Source organism: Lissotriton vulgaris, chromosome 9, assembly GCF_964263255.1.
Source record: "Lissotriton vulgaris chromosome 9, aLisVul1.2, whole genome shotgun sequence".
In the NCBI taxonomy this organism is placed as follows: Eukaryota; Metazoa; Chordata; class Amphibia; order Caudata; family Salamandridae; genus Lissotriton; species Lissotriton vulgaris.
The window spans coordinates 32,870,091-32,886,807 of record NC_141697.1 but is presented as its reverse complement, the minus strand read 5'-3'; the positions used below and the strand labels follow the sequence as shown (position 1 = coordinate 32,886,807).

General features: G+C 45.2%; 1 protein-coding gene across 1 annotated transcript in view; it reads left to right on the top strand.

The window, feature by feature from the left end:
• The window catches only part of SCFD1 (sec1 family domain containing 1), a 709,689-nt gene that overhangs the window by 57,401 nt on the left and 635,571 nt on the right, over window positions 1-16,717 (top strand). Inside the window, exon 2 of the mRNA XM_086936984.1 lies at window positions 14,446-14,516. Coding sequence (XP_086793110.1) covers window positions 14,446-14,516 — 71 coding nt within the window. The remainder of the gene's footprint in view (window positions 1-14,445; window positions 14,517-16,717) is intronic.

Sequence of the window (16,717 nt, the reverse complement as noted above, 5' to 3'; positions counted from 1 at the left end):
TGGCATAATGCTTTCTTTAAGTCTTCAAAAGCCTGTGTATGTTCCTGAGTCCATGGAAGGACAGTCGAAGTCGCTGACTCCTGTGTTGTTAACTGAATGAGTGGTTTGGCTAGAAATGCATACTGAGGAATCCATTGTCTACAGTACGAGGTGAGGCCTATGAAGGCCCGCACTTCCTTTTGTGTCTGGGGTTGTGGCATATTTGCAATTAACTGAATGCGATCGGGAGTGAGCTGTCTCCCCACTTTGGACAGCAAGTGACCCAGGTACACAACTTGCTGAACACAGAATTGTAGCTTCGAAGGAGACACCTTGTGTCCCTTGTCGGCCAGAAAATGTAAAACTGTCAGTGATGCTTGTTCACATTCGGGCTCACTTCGTGCGGTGATCAGCAGATCATCGACGTATTGCAGTAAAGCGGTGTTAACTGGCATTGTGATACAATCAAGTTGTCTTTTCAGTGCTTGGCTATAGATGCTGGGGCTTTCTGTGAATCCTTGAGGTGCGCGTGAAAATTTGAAACTGCGTCCATTTAAACTGAATCCGAAGAGATATTGGCTCTCTGGATCAATAGGTACGCTGAAGAAGGCGTTCTTGAGGTCAATTACAGTAAAGAACGTCGCTTCTGAATCAATAGCAGTCAATAAGGATGAGATATCGGGAACCACAGGGTACTGTGGAATAATGCATTTGTTCAGTTCTCTTAGATCAATCACCAGCCGATATACTGGCGGTGCATTGGGATCAGTACGTTTAAGAATCGGAATGATGGGTGAATTACAGATATTGGAGTCGGTCTCTACGACCACTCCCTGGGTAATGAGCTCTTCAATGATTTCCAGTAAAGCCACTACAGCATCGGGTGGTAACTTGTATTGTCTGATTCTGGGTAAAACTACACCTTGTTTGAGTGTAACACGGTATGGGGTAATGTGCATACAACCTACATCAGTTGGGCCTTTTGCCCACAGGTGGTCTGGTACATTTTTCAATCTGACATCAAACTCACGCAACATATAATGACCCTTGAAATCCCGCAGAAAGAGTCTGACTCCCTCCGGGGAACAGCAGATCACGGCTCCTAGAGCCTTCAATGTTTTAATTCCTAACAGATTTTCTGGGCATGATTTCGTAAGTAACAAGTCTGTAACACGTGACAATGGACCCACAGCCAGGGGAACTGGTTCTAATACCTCATTTACAATGGGCTTTCCTGAAAAACCAAGGGAAACATTCTGTGAGCCTGAGAGGGGTGCCCCTGGGACTTCCTCATGACTGATCGTGGTGCGACTTGCCCCTGTGTCAATTAAGAACTTTCTGTCTTTTCCCAATACTTGACTGTGTACATAAGGACCCTCTTGATCTACAGGAATCTCAATAAGAGGCAAGCCACCCTCCCTCTCTAGGCTGTTTCATGTATATCGTGGATAATCGGGGTAAGCGGACTGGGCATACTGGTACATCTGTTGTGAAACTTGCTGAGTCGCGGCAATGGGCTGTGGCTGTGATACCGCTACTGTCTGTGCTGTAGATGATGAAGCATGCGTAGGCTGTGCATTCTGCATGGGCTGCATATTCTGTGAAGACTGATGCTGGTTATGGTCTTGTCTAGACGGATGCGGTCTTTCTTTAGTTTTACCTGTTGCTATGTTATGTTTCAGAACTGGGCATTCATGTACGTAGTGACCTGGCTGCTTGCAATAGTTGCATGTCCCTTTAACGGGAGCTGCGGTGTGACCTGTCTGGGTCGTACCCTTTCTGTGGCCGTCGGTTGGAACCGACTGGGCTACTAGCATTTTCATTTTCGTGTCTTTCATACGTTTCTGCTCTTGATCCTGCTCTTCTCTAATTCTGTTCTGATGATATTGTAACATTTGTAACATCTGGGATGGCGTATTGGCTTGCCATGTGCTCTCGACCTTGTATACACGGTTTTTAACTGCTAACAGGGAATTTTCGACTAACTTTGATACAAAAAGATGCGGGTACGACTCGCTACTTGGTTTAAGACCATTATTAATAATGAAACATTTCTCGAATCTTGAATAGAAGTCACTAGTATCTTCGTCGGGTTTCTGTTTACAAGCTGAGATTGCATCCCAGTCTTCCTTTCTAGTTGTCAATAATCTTGGCAGAACCTGTACTATCAGACCTGGTAATGCTTTAGTTTTCTCCCCAAGGCCTACCCCTGGGACCCGTTTGTTCTCTTCGTCTTCTATTTCTGTCCATACAATCTTTTTCTCTCCCACCTCCCATTCTTTTTCTTTTAGTTTCTCGTAAATGCCCGTGGGCAGCAATACCTTTAACATTTTCGTTATATCTTCGTACGTATAATCCCCCATCAATAACATGTCTTTAAGCTCTCTATGAAAACCTGCAGGGTCTTTATCATGGCACGGGACTAGTTTCTTCATTTCTAACAGTTCTAACTTAGTCAGAGGCGTGTGTACATACACTCGTTTCAAGTGATGATCGTCACCCATAACTGGATGTACTTCTCGTAAGGGGTTCTGACTTTCAATGCCATGCCGACGTTCCATATGATACATTTTCCTTTCTGGGGGCGGGGCGGGAACATATTCGGAGTTTATAAAAGTGTCATATCTATGGCGTTGTTCTAGATTGTCTGGCTTTCTTTTTCCATAATGCTTCTTCTACCTTCATGATGCACTCGGCATCCCATGTTCCAGTAACTGGCCATCTGTGTCTCTCGTCTAGATGTTTAGTATAGTCGGCCCATAAATCTAGATACACTATGGCATCTATGCCATGCTTGTGGTACATAAAGTTACCAGGAGTATCCTTAGGGGGATAGGAATTTCTTCCTCTAGTATCCCTTTCCTAGTTCCTATCTGCTTTAACTTGTTAAAAAACGGCATCTTGTTTACTCGGTACTGAACGCTCAATCCTTGCTACTTAATACTAGATACAGCTAGTTATACAAGAACACAATAATGCACATAAAAACAGTCACACTCATACCACGACATTAATCACATAAAAAGACATTTGCGACATATACAACTACCCCTTATATCAGATGTACTGCTAAACAGCACAGATACACTGCTGAGAACAGTGCAAGAACTTGAATCATCAGATGTACTGCTAAACAGCACAGATACACTGCCTAAAACAGTGCAGACCGGACTTGTGTACCCAAACCCGTCTAGATACGTCCCAGCAATGGTACTCACCGGGAAGCACGGAAAACAGAAGGCCTCGGAAAACTGGACTGGACTGGACTGGACCGGACTCGACTCGACTCGACACGTGGACACTTCGGAAAACTGGTGGGCCTCTTGACACCTCGGACCTTGCTTCTTTCGGCTAGGCTCTGGTCGGGATCCTCCGCACTCCTCACCACCTCGTCTGGGTACTGATCGTAATCTTCGTCACCTCCGTGGGCCAGAGGGAGATACAGGAAATCCTGCCGGTACGCGTAGTTTCCTTCTAACTGATGGCAGGGGACAGAGCTTACAACGCACCAACCGGCGCGTGAGGTGGGGGAGGGTTTCCTATTCGGGCGCCAAAATGTCGTAAATATTTAATTTACTCTCTTAATTTCTATGCAGGTAAGTACTTAATCAATAATAACTCAATCGGAAAGAAAGAAGACAGAGTCCGTGGTGTTAGAGTTCTTAGGGGTTTTATTCCTTAAAAAGGAATTATTCCGGAATAGGATATCATGTTCCTGCAACCACACGGGGTTCAGGAAGGGATAGAGCTTTACTTTATTGACAATACATAGCTTATATACTTAATTTACATCATAGAAAGTAATGTAGTAGGCGTAACAGCTGAGAGTAGACAAGATAACAGCATCCACGTGTTACTAGTACGTAATCAGAAGGCGTGGACTAGGCGTAACTGTAGGTGTGTCTTAGAAACGTCACAGGTAGGTGTCACATGTGGGTGGCACTAAACAGGAATGTTGCAATGTCAGCAAAAATCGGAAGCTTGGATGCGCGCGCAGCTGCATGACGTGTGATTGGCGTGAAACTGGAGGGTGCAGGGGGCTTGACATTTGCACTGACGGAAAGAGACAGAAGTCTGGCATGTCAGATCAACTTGTGCTTCTATCATATCTGATATCTGATGTTTAGGAACTGAGCTATCGGGGCGGAAAGGTCTCTGGGGAGAAGCTATTCTATACTGACTGTGAGTGCGTGTATAAGCGCCTGAGTGTCTGGATGAGAAGCGTGGGGGCATGGGCCTTCCATGGGAGCATGGTAACAGAGGCTATGAATTACTTTTACGGAGACAGGCCGGCCCTTTGGCTCTGCAGCTGGGGAATGTTTACTGAAGCTAGTAGGCAGGAATGTATCTTCGAGGAGCGGAACAGATAACCCGAAGGTTGTAGTCAGTCTTGGCAGGCAGCAGGCTGAGCTGAGCGTAGTGGGCCGCGCTGAAAGTAAGGCAGAGTTCACGGGTACGGGGGCAGCCTGGGCTGAGGCTGTCAGAGTCAGAAGAAAGAAAAAAGCTCGATGGCAGAAATTCTAGGCCTACTTTGCCAGAGCTGAAAAACATGTAGAGTACACTACAAAAAGACGTTGGCATAGTATACTTAGGAACGGACTATCCAACCCATTCAGGGTGGGTCTGAAAGAGGACATGTTAACGTTGGACGCAAATGTATTTGCGTCGTTATAGCTGGCACAGGAGGGAAGTTACATGCACTTTAACTCGTACATGGAGACGGTGGGGTACACGATAGGGAACATAACTTGACCAAAAATTTATATTTCCTCAGGATCCCCCTCGAGACAAGAAAGACTGTCACCCACGCACTGGTCACGAGTCGACTGGATTTTGGTAACACACTATACGCCGGAATCACAGCAAAATTACAGAAAAAACTCCAACGCATCCCGAACGCATCAGCGAGACTCATATTAGACCTCCCTCGCCAAGATCACATCACCGAACACCTAAGAGACCTCCACTGGCTTCCCGTCAACAAAAGAATTACATTCCGCCTTCTCACCCACGCACACAAGGCCCTCTACAATCTAGGACCCGAATGCCTCAACACTCGCCTGTCCTTCTACAAACCCACCCGCCAACTAAGATCGTCCAATCAAGCCCTTGCCGCTGTCCCGCGCATCCGAAAATCCACCATGGGCGGCAGATCCTTCTCCTTCCTTGCCGCCAAGACATGCACCTCACTCCCCACTCACCTCCGCCTTACTCAAAACCACATCTCCTTCAGAAAAGATCTTAAAACCTGGTTATTCGACAAATAATGAACCCCTTCCCCAAGCGCCTTGAGACCCTCTGGGTGAGCAGTGCGCTATACAAATGCCCGAACTTGAACATGAACTATCTGTTTGAAATTTAATGATGACAAAGGATGTAAACCACAGGGGCCATGTTGGTTACGGGCATTATATTGAAAATGAAAATGAAAATGCATGCTCACATGGAAGCGCAGTATGTGTTAAAACTAAAAAAATGGACTTTGTGAACAAAAATAGATCGGCCATCTTAAAACAGCGTCTATCATTAATGAATGTTATTGATTATGACCATGTTGAGAAAAATATATTTCAACATGATGAATAAGTGTAATGGAGCACCTCACCATATAAAAAAATTATGCAATTTTCCTACAATAAATGCTCTATAATTTATGATGCCCTTTAGCAATTGAGCAAAACAGGAAAAAAATTAATGTAAAAAACGTGTTATTTAATGAACTATATGCTTTGAAAGTAACGATAAGCTTTCAAAGAGAGATCATAAAAACTTTTTTTTATCTAAGCAACAAAATGAGTGTCAGAAAAAAATACTTTAACAAGCCATGACACTAAATGATTTGTATTACACTCTCTACATAAAGAGCTATTTATAAATGCCCTAACAAAATGTTAGTGGAAGATCTACTTGTAATCAAGCTACCTTGACAGAGAGAGGTAATGTATACCTCCCATGGTGCCAAGTGATGTATTTGTACTCTCCCTATAAAGTATATTTGCACATTCTTTTGCAAGTAAATTATGCATATCAACCTGCAACAACACTTGTTTCATGTCGGAGTTACAATTTATGACTGATTATAAAAATGTTATGTTTGCAAAACACTCAAATTGGTAAACTCTGATGTCCAGATACACGTGTATCCCTATTAATAAAAGGGCACTAATAACAAAATAATTAATGATGGCACAATAAGAAAATAATACAGACTTCCTTTCTCTAACCATAGAGGTATCTTTAATTTACAAGCGGAACATTTAATAATACATACGACTTATGCCATGTAGAAGTTATTGTAGTCAGGACACACTAATGACAAAAAAATGGTCGACAGAATTCATTCAAAGGCAATCGGAAAATGGATACTATCTTTTTAATTAACCACAATAATGTGTTTCATTATTTTTTGTAAGTCCAAACTTAACGCTACGAAGACGGCAGATTCACTTGGCCTCAAGTTGTCTTACAGTTAACGCTCTATTTCCACCTCTTTCATTTATAGCAACATGATTAATTCGATGGTCCTATTTTCTGGATGCTCATTGTAAATGTGATTCGCAGTCGTATATTTAAGATCGCTATTTTTTATAGCCCTTACATGTTCCTGGATGCGTATTTTTAGGCTACGTATGCTGCTACCAATGTATGTCTTGTCAAAGGAGCATATGATTACATATACACTGAAAGTTGTGTTGCAGTTAATGAAATCGCCAATAATATATTCTTTGGAACTGTTGTAAGTGAACTTGGTGATCTTATTCCTTCCCAATTTACATACACAACAGAAACCACATATATAAAAACCTTTCAGTTTATCTGTCCGATTTTAAATCTTAAATCTTTATGCTCACCATTTCATAGTTAGTGCGACATAAATCATTCATGTTTTGGAATATCTAACAAAATAAAACAACTCCTACTCGCTTGGCTTACCGATTGACTATTTACATGAGTGTGGTTAGTTTCAACTCCTTGTACTTGCTTGCCTATGACCTTGTGCGGTGCTCCTCTGCCTTTGGCCAGGTTCTCTCTATAGATATACCACATACATACATACATACATAAAGACATTTTCAGTGAGATGGACCCATAGCACTTGACAATTCCAAGCCTTGGCCTGAGCACTCCGATGTGTGACGACCAAAGTGTGCCTGCTTGGAAAGGAGAGTCCTGAAATGGCAAAGAGCACCAGATCTCGGGGTTCTTCTTGATGAGTATGACAGCACCAATCAAGGCTCCAACACCCTCTTTATGGTACGCTCGGTCTTGAAGTGCATGCTCTGCTTAATTGGAAGCCAGTGAAGGGACCCATGTGCAGCAGCGAGGGTATCCGATATCTGCACTTTACAAGCCAACCTCGTACCCATGTTTTTGATCTGCTGACAATTATTCCAGGTAAGGGCAGACCTGTTATTAGGCGATCCCATGTGGAAGATGCCAAAGACTTTAGCTTCCAAGACCAAAGCATGCAGCTGAGCTGGAATGAAAGGTGATGTCTTTTCTTTGTATTCATACCTGGAGAAAACAGGAAGTTCAGACCTATTTGAGCTGGTGTCCATAGAAAACTCTAAAACAATCACAATGCCCGAATGGCTTTTGGTGTCTGTGAATGCATGGATCTCAAGTATCTTGGTAGAGCTCCCTGGACCAGCATGAAACATCATCCTGGCCAAACATAATCTCCTTTTTACCCCCATATGTTTTGAGGATGGTGGCTTCATCTACTTAGGGATGACAGTCAAACAGCCTCTCAGATATCCAGTCGAGTTTAGAGGTTTGGATTGAATGTCGATCTTGCGGTGGAAGAAGGTGGCCAGTGAGTCGCACAGTTGTTGCGAAGGTGGGATGTCGTTAGTGTTGGAGCTAGGGTTGGAGAGTCCCTTCACGATGCTGAAGAGGTCTTTGCTGTTGTGTGCATTGTTGTCTAGGCGGTCTTTGAAGGAGTCCCTTTTGGTGGATCTGATGAGGTGATGGTGTCTACGGGTGGACTCTTGTGGGATTTTGTGGACTGCGTAGCTGTCCGGTGTCAGTTTACGGAGCCAGTTCTTCTCCAGTTTTCAGCAGGTTTGCTTGGAGGTCTTCAGTGAACCACCTGGCTTTCTTGCTGGTGTGACTGTTGGATGGTTTCTTGAACGGGGCGATTGTGTTAGTGCAGTCGTGGATCCACTGTCTGAGGTTGCGTGCAGGGGTGTTGGGGTTGGTGTGGTCGGCGGGGGGGCTCCGGTTGGGCTCTGGGCGAGAGTGGTGGTTAGCTGGTCGTTGGTGACTTTGCTCCAGCAGCTGCGAGACATCTGTTGGGTGCGTTTGTGCGTTGGTGCGTGGTGGGCTTCTTGAAGGTGAAGTGCATGCAGCGATGGTCGGTCCAGTGGAGTTCGGTGGTGTGGTTGAAGGAGACGTGGGGGCTTGCGGAGAAGATGGGGTCAAGCTTGTGGCCGGCGGCATGGGTGGGTGTTGTGACGAGTTGTCTGAGTCCGAGGTTGGCTAGGTTATCGATCAGGGTGGTGGAGTTGGTGTTGTCGTTGTTCTCGAGGTGGAAGTTCAGGACCGCGAGGAGCATGTAGTCCATGGAGGCGAGGGCATGTGTGCTGTCGAAGTCGGCGATGGAGTCGCTGAACTGTGGTTGGGGTCCGGGTGGGTCTGTAGACGAGGGTTCCCCTGAGGGTGGTGTAGGGGTTGATGTGGATGTGGATGTGGAAGTGCAGGTGTTCGGCAGTGCTGAGGGCGTCGTCGGTGTTGATCGAGACTCAGAGAGTGTTCCTGTGGATGATGGCGATTCCTCCTCCTACTCCGTTGGTGCGGTCCCTGCGGTTAATCTTGTAGCCTTCCGGGACTGCTATGGTGATGTCAGGTGCTGAGGCGGGGTTCAGCCAGGTCTCTGTCAGAAAGGCGACGTCTAGGGAGGTTGAGCCGAGTAGGTCCCAGAGTTCAACGGCGTGTTTATGGGCGGAGCGGGTGTTGAGGAGGATGCATCTGAGGTAGTTGGGTTCTTTCCTGGTTGGCGGCTTGGCGGGGCAGATGCTGGTGATGCTGCAGTTCCTGCAGGTGAAAGGTCAGTGGGTGCGTTTCAGGGCGGCTAGGAAGCAGGTGTGTGATCGTCCGGTGTTGAGTGAGTGGAGGGGGCTGGCATCGTAGTGGTGTCGGGCTTTGTGGCGTCCGTGGGGCCAGGGGGGTCTGGTGCTAAGCGCGGTCGAGGCGCAGACGGGCTTGCTTTAAGCGCGGCCGCTGCGCGGCCTCCATTTGAGGGGAGGTGGGAAGGCGGAGTAGCTGGGAGGCGGGAGCGGGGTGGCAAATGGGAGAGCAGGGGGTGGGGCCGCAGGGACGCAACAGCGGGAAAAACCAGGTAAGGGACGGCAGGTGGAGCAAAGGGAGAACCGGGCACAGAAGAAAAACAAAGTTTAGACAAGCAAGCAAAGTCTGGCAAAACAAATACAAATTCAGGCAGCAAGGCAAAGTCTGGCAAAGCAGATTTAATTTAATTTAATTTAATAACGATTTCTAAAGCGCCTGGTGACCCAAGGGCATCCCCGCGCTATAAGATTTGTGATCCTGTTGAGGGGGAGGAGAGGGAGGGGAGACAGTCAAGGGGACTTCATTCAGACAGATTAAATTAGTGGCTGGCCCATGCAAGATCAGGTACAGCTGCCAGCAATCATGTAAATCAATTTGGAATACCACTACATGGGTAATACATGGCAGGCATTGCTACAATGCCCATAGCACCAACTTAATAATAGTAGTAATATTGCATGATTTATCAAGTAGCAGCTTTCAATATATTTTGATAATCCATTTTTCTCCTAACTTCATTTCATGAATTCTGAAAATACACACATTTTCATCTTGAATGTGTGCTTTTCAATTTTAGGATAAATATATTAATTCAACGAAACCAAAGCTTTTAATTTGGTAGAGTGGGCCGCACACAGGAGAGCTACTTCCAGGTAGCTGTAGAGATACCAGTAGCTTTTGAGATATTCGATGGAGATGCCTGGTCTGGAAGCTTCAGACCCTCCCGCTCGCTCCAATAAATTCATTTTAAATCATACACTCATATTAACTAGTCTGGTGATGAGCAGGGGTCCCTGGCATGCCCCACAAGTTCGCTCAGTCTCACCAGAGGAATAAGCCCAATTTATTCCAAGATATTTATGCCAACACGTCTTTCAGCCATCTGAATGTTCAATTTGGCACCATCACCACCTGAACCAGCCTGCTGGGCTGACTGCCCCAGTGCCCCCACACCCATCGACTGACGCCAAACAGATGCTACGAGATGTTTGCTGAAACTCCATGTGCAGCTCCAGGGCACCAAAGGAGCTGAATGAAAGGGAAGTAAATGTTTATTCATTTTGAAAGCTAATTGTATATTATTATGAACCCCTATCATTGTAACCTAGGCTACTAGTCTAATGACTATTTATACAGCGCACAGCACAGGTTGGAGATCTGTAGGTGCTCGGCTGTTAGGTGGTGCTATAACCAAACTCTGTAAGACTTATTTTATCAGCTTGAAAAGATGAATGTCTAAATCATCTCTGCTGAGATTTTAAAGTGTAAACGAGACGCTGTGAACTCTCTTACTCATGTATTTCTGGTATCACCATATGTAATTTTAAGCACAAAGTTCGGGCAGATGAACAGAAGAATATTGTGGTCGTACAGCCTGTGATACCCCAAATCACAGGCTTTGCAACCCCATAATCCAAAGTTGTGATATAGAAAAGGAACTTTGTGGGTTAGAAATGCCTTCCCAATGCCCGAGTGATAGGGTCATCTCCTTCCTTGTAAATCTCTGTGACATGGAGCAGTGGTTTACAACCTCAGCTGTGGTCGCAGATCCTTGATTGGATCCCAACCCCTCAAACAGCAGTGTGGATTTAGAAGCAGGAAGCGGTCTGATGAGGATAGCGCACAGTGAGAATGGCAGCGGTGGCAAGCAGGGTTTGGGGAGAAACAGATAGTGGGCACTGCATGCTCCTACATCATGCCCCCTTGCAGCTTGCCCTTCTTTCTTAGGGCGAAGCCTACCAGATAGCACAACTGTCAGGTTTGATAAGACTTCTTGGGGACATTCAGAAAGCTTGCCTGGGAATGCGTTCCACCCATTGCTTATCATAGGCTTTGTGTATTGTAACTGTCAGTTCTTTGCTTTCTATTTGCTGGCTTTAATTGTTTTAGGCTGTTCAGTATGTGTTTGTCCTTCCTGTGGAGCATAGCCTGTTTACTGTATTCTTCTACAAGTGCTCGCTTTCTGTAGAGAGGCCTTTAAATTTTGTTATTATCTTGTCACATTTGCTGTGCATTCAAAGACGGGTGTCAAATTTCGGGCTTTGTCTTCCAATGAAGCACATTTATTGTAATTCTGAAGTGTAGTTGAAACAAATATTTTAATACAATAAAAGTAAATCAATACACCAGGTGATACAGTTTCCACACATTATCGTTCATATGCTGTATAGTTTCATCAGTAAAAATGTATGTCTGGCAATTGTAATGGTCATTTCGATTGAAAATGTGTTGTCTGTAATAGCAGTGTACTACCACATCCTTTACTCCACAGCACTCTGACACTCTACTCCCCCTACCCTACGCCATTCCGCTGTATGCTACTCTACTCTAAGTCACTCCACTTCACTTTACGCCACACCACTCTCAGACTCTACTATATTCTACTCCACTCTATGCCACTCCATTGTGCTCCTCTCTATGCCCCTTCACTCTAGGCTGCTCCATCCTACTCTACTCCGTCTCTCGTCACTCCACCACGTCACCCCATCATGCCACTTCACTCTACAACACTCTGACACTCTAGGCCTCTCTACAATACTCTATGACACTCGATGTCTGTCAATGCCACTTTACTGCATGCCATGCCACTCCATGCGTCTCCACTCCACCCCATGACACTTTGCTCCACTCTGATATTTTACTCCACTCTACAATACTTTACTCCACTCTATGGTACTCTGCTCTATGCCATGCCATGCCCCTCTACCCCATGTCACTTCACTCTGACACTCTACTCCACTCCGCACCCCTCCACTCTTCTTCATGCTACGCCACTCCACTCCATGACACTTTACTGCACTCTCCAACACTTTATTCCACTCTACCCTACTCTGCTGTATGCCCCTCCACTCTACGCTCATCCACTTGACATCACTCTGACACTCTACTCCACCCTATGCCACTCCATTCTCTGACACTCTACTCCACCCATAATGCTCTATTGTTTGACACTCCACTCTATGCGCGCTACTCTACGACACTCCACGGCACTCAACTCCTCTTCGCTGTATGTACTCTACGTCACTCCAGTCTACACACTCTACCCCACTCCAAGACGCACTTCGACTCTCCACTCTATGCCACTCAACTCTGCCACTCCACTCTACGACACTACTCCACGCCACTCCACTTTACTCCACTCTACTCTGTCACTCCACGACACTCCCCTCTAAATCAGTGCCCCTCCACTCTAGCTCTATGCCCCTCCACTCTGTGACACTGCTCCACTCTCTGCCCCTCCACTGTACGCCTCTCCACTGTACACTTCCCTACTCCGCGCCACTCTCCTCTATGCTACAAATGTTTAGTTACGCTAAGCAGCAGCCACGCTGGTGTACAACATGGCTAAAGTACATTGGCACAGCTAATTGCTCTTGATTAGGCGAGACTTACTGGCTTTGTCAATGCTTGTTCTTAGAACAACCCCTGTCTGTCGCTTTAAAGCGGGAAGAACAATGGCATTTTTAGGTCTATGTGACAGCGCAGTTGCATAGTAACCTTTAGAGTATTTTCCTGTCACTTCCTGCTTTTGACTGTTTGGCGTGTCACCCACCAATCGTGTGTGAAGTTCTTGCATTAGAGAGCACTGAATCGTTACCCAGTAAATTATCTCATAATTGAGCTGTCTAGGAAAACAGTTGCTTTCGTTTTTTTTTTCACGACATCATACCTTTTTAATGGTTTGTTCGGGACTCAAAATGCACACCAGCCCTGTTGGCCTTGTCAATGCTTGTTGTGGTTGTGAATGCAGGCATGGTGGTTCACTGTCCCTCCCAAACCTCTGCCCATGCATTGAGGCATTTGGTGGAATCTGCAAAACAGTTTTTAGCTCTTTATTAATAATAGTGAGGCAGAATTCTGTGCTGCATCCCACTGAAGGGGGATTTGGCTGCAGCAGCGTTTTCCATTCACCAGCGAGCAAAATGGAGGCCGGTTTGCAAATCCATCTGAGTGCAACCCGCAGCTTTGAAAATCATGGGGTCCATGATGGGCACCCTGTGGATACTGAGTAGCTTGTGCAAATCTAGTTTGAAACATCTGCTGAAAAACAAAGCGTGAATATCTCAATTTTGTACACAAAGTTTTATTGATTAATTGCACACAGTTTAACGTTCCTAAAGTAAAATCTACAATGTCTGTGATAAAAGCAGTAAAGTCTTGGCAGGGGTTCAAATCCAGCCAGCAGAATAACCAACAAAGGTAAAAACTTCAAACTGTTCAAAAAGTAAAAATCTAAATCCTGAGATGATTATAAACCTGATGAAATGGCCTAGATGCCAGACTTTGCCTTGGTACAGCTGTATGTCTCTCTTCAGCTTCCTGATGGGGTGGTGGTAGAAGCGCCGAGCAGCGAAGGGGGTATTGCGGGTAACCTGTGGCACCAGGGGACACAGATAAAGACAGTACTTATAGGTGGTATGGGCGAGGAAGAGGGCAATATTGGCCCAGAAACAGACACCGGTCCCATTCAGATGTGGTAAAGAAAGAACCCGTCCTTACAATGCAATGTAAGTGATTGGAACAAGTGAATTTATCCAAAGGATCTTGTCAGTTCCTGGAAGCTGTGGAGATGAACAGTCAATAAAGTACGTGCTCTTACACTAATCTGTCTTGTGTAATCACTACAGCTCTACATATACACATAATATCAGAGTCACAGAATGGCTAGCCAGACGGCTTTCTCCTCTGTCGTTCCCCTGCAGTGTCTGAGCAGGAAGCATGGAACAGTAAATGACACACCTAGAATAAGACCAATTCCGGTGCAGGACTTCTCGTAGAGCGCAGAAGTGGCATTCACAGGCGGAGGATGAGACTTCTCAGAGCTCTGCTCGAGGTAGGCATTTGTGTAGAAATGGACTGAGTGGGGCTGTCCTGCCCCCGCCCTTAGATGACCATTAGTGGAAAGCTGAGCTCAGATGGAAGGGCGGTCTGGGTTTGTGTTCTCCTGCTGCCACCTGCTTACTCTGGGAGTCAGGGTGAGGAGTCAGATGGGACTAGACAGATGAGGCTCATAGTCCAGTGTATTCATCAAGTGGCCAAGAGGCCAGGGAGGACAGCTTAGATAGCCGTGCTCCTTGTGTCACCACTTCAGGTTAGGTGTATAATGGCTCTTGTGAAATATGGCAAACCACTCTCTGCGACAGTAACCAAATCATGGCTTCCTCACTTGTCTTTCAGTGGCCTTGAAGCGCATGTTAAATTTCAATGTGCCGCCTGTGAAGAACAGCACCGGAGAGCCAGTATGGAAGGTAAGACCAAGGTCCACAGCTCAATCTCTCCCACACACTATCTTAGTTTTCCTTCTAATCGTTGTCAATGAGATTGCTATTATCCAGAAATTAGTCAACTAGGCTGTTAATGACTGTATCAATATATGTTTCACGTAGTGGTTAATATTGGCGATCAATGGATCTTCAGTGGATCCAGATGCAAGGGCTTTATGGATTTCTCACCCCAAGCGCATGCATGGCACGTTTACGAACTTCTAATTGTGCAAAACTGCTGTGGTTCTATTTTGGCCCAGTGTAATGGGAATACAGACAGGTTAAGAATTTTGGAGGATAGCTAATATTTTTTACTTGAAAGCTGGTTTACTATCATTGTCCAAAGATGAGTGTAGGTCATGTGGAATGTGTATGTCTTCTAAAAATGTGCCCATAAACACTGAAGTCACCATTACAAACTGACCTGTTCATCCTTGGAGTTTTGTCAACATTCTCATCGTCTCTTCTTTTAAAAACCGTTCTAGCTTGCAGCACCTGCGCTTTGCAAAGGCAAATAGACAGTGGAGTGCAACAAACATCTTGATTGGTGCAGCAATGCCTTGTTATTCTTCCAGCCTAGAAGATATGCCACTTTTTGTCATAGATGTGAATTACATCTTTAACCTTCATTCTTTATGTGCTAATAGTCAACTTTAAATAACCAATGTCTATTTAAATGAACCATATCTTGTCAGATGTGGACCATGAGCAGTAAGATGTCCCCAGGTTATGCGCGAACCGCGTTTTGCCTAATTGGTTCCCAACTTCAGTGCCCAAGCAAATTAGTTTTGGGTTCAGTGGTTTGTGTCCAAAGGCCATCTGTGTTCAGTGTTTGTGGCTTTTCTAGAGTGTCATCACGCCTACATATCTTCTTAGTATATCTTAGATCCCGCTGCACGTAGTCGCTCAGTCTCAGATACTTGATTGATTACCATGGGTGGGTCCAGGAAACTGAGGTGGAAGCCCTTTCGCATCTAAACTTCAATCGGTACAGGTTACAGCCCATTCACCTTCAGTGTAAAGAAGCAGTACATACATGGTCTTTATCTTCAGCGGGGTGATCCTGGTGGCTATCACATTGGCCATAAATTTAATGTGTGCCTGTAAGCTTTGCATATTATTGCTTTTTTACTGAGTTTGAGGAGAGTGATCTGATTAAACTCTCTTACTATCCCACCTTACTCTCTACTTGTAGCATCGGTTCCTGGTCTCTGACCTTGTGCCGGTATGCAAGCCATCATGTCCCTATCATTTCTGGGGGTCATTCACCATTTGGCAGAGAGAGTGAACCAGCCGCTCCTTACTAGCAGATTGTTTAGAGGCAAGTGAACCACCAAGTTTCCACTGATGAAGACCAGGATAGCTCTGTAGTAGCGTGGCGAAGTAGGGTAATCTAACACTTGTTCCCACCTGCACCCTTCATTATGCCACAGTGGGACCTTAATTTAGTCCTCACGTTTCTAATGTGCGCTCCATTCGAGCTGTTACACAACTGTCCTATCAGGTTCCTTACCATAAAAACAGCCTTCCTAGTGGTGATAATGTCTACCCAGAGGGTCAATAGTTATCAAAAATAGAAAACGGACACTAGTTACACCTTATGACCATTGGTATAAGGGATAAAGATCAGAGTAGCCTCAAAAAACTCTATGTTATGGTTGGAAGGAGGTGCGGTATATCTGGTTCGTCCGCCCCACATTAGAGTTGTGGCAGTTATCATTGGCTACTCCGAAGTAGTGAATATGCCAGCCTCACCCGAGGCGCCTCTGGTCTAGGGTGCAGTGTCCAGAGAATTTGAGTGAAAAAAGGGGTGTAAAGTAAAATGTGCAAAAAAGGAAATTTTTTTTTTAAAAAGGTAAACAACCCGGAAGTTCTTTAATAGGGGTTGTTTTTACCACATTAAAACTTGGGTGGTACGATTTTAGACCTAGTTACTGGGTCTGATAGTATACTTAATAGGGTACGTCGACATGTTTCAGCTCCTTGGGCCTGGAAGGGTCTGCGGAGCTTTCGTCAGGACTCACAAACATAAAGGTATTGTACTTACACAATTAGTGTAGTCTTATTTGGCGTACAAGCACTCTTGTTTTGATTATATAGTTAGGAAATTTTCCTTCATAATCTGCAATGAGACGAAAATAATGTACATAGATTGCATACACATACACACCTAATTTCGTTACTTT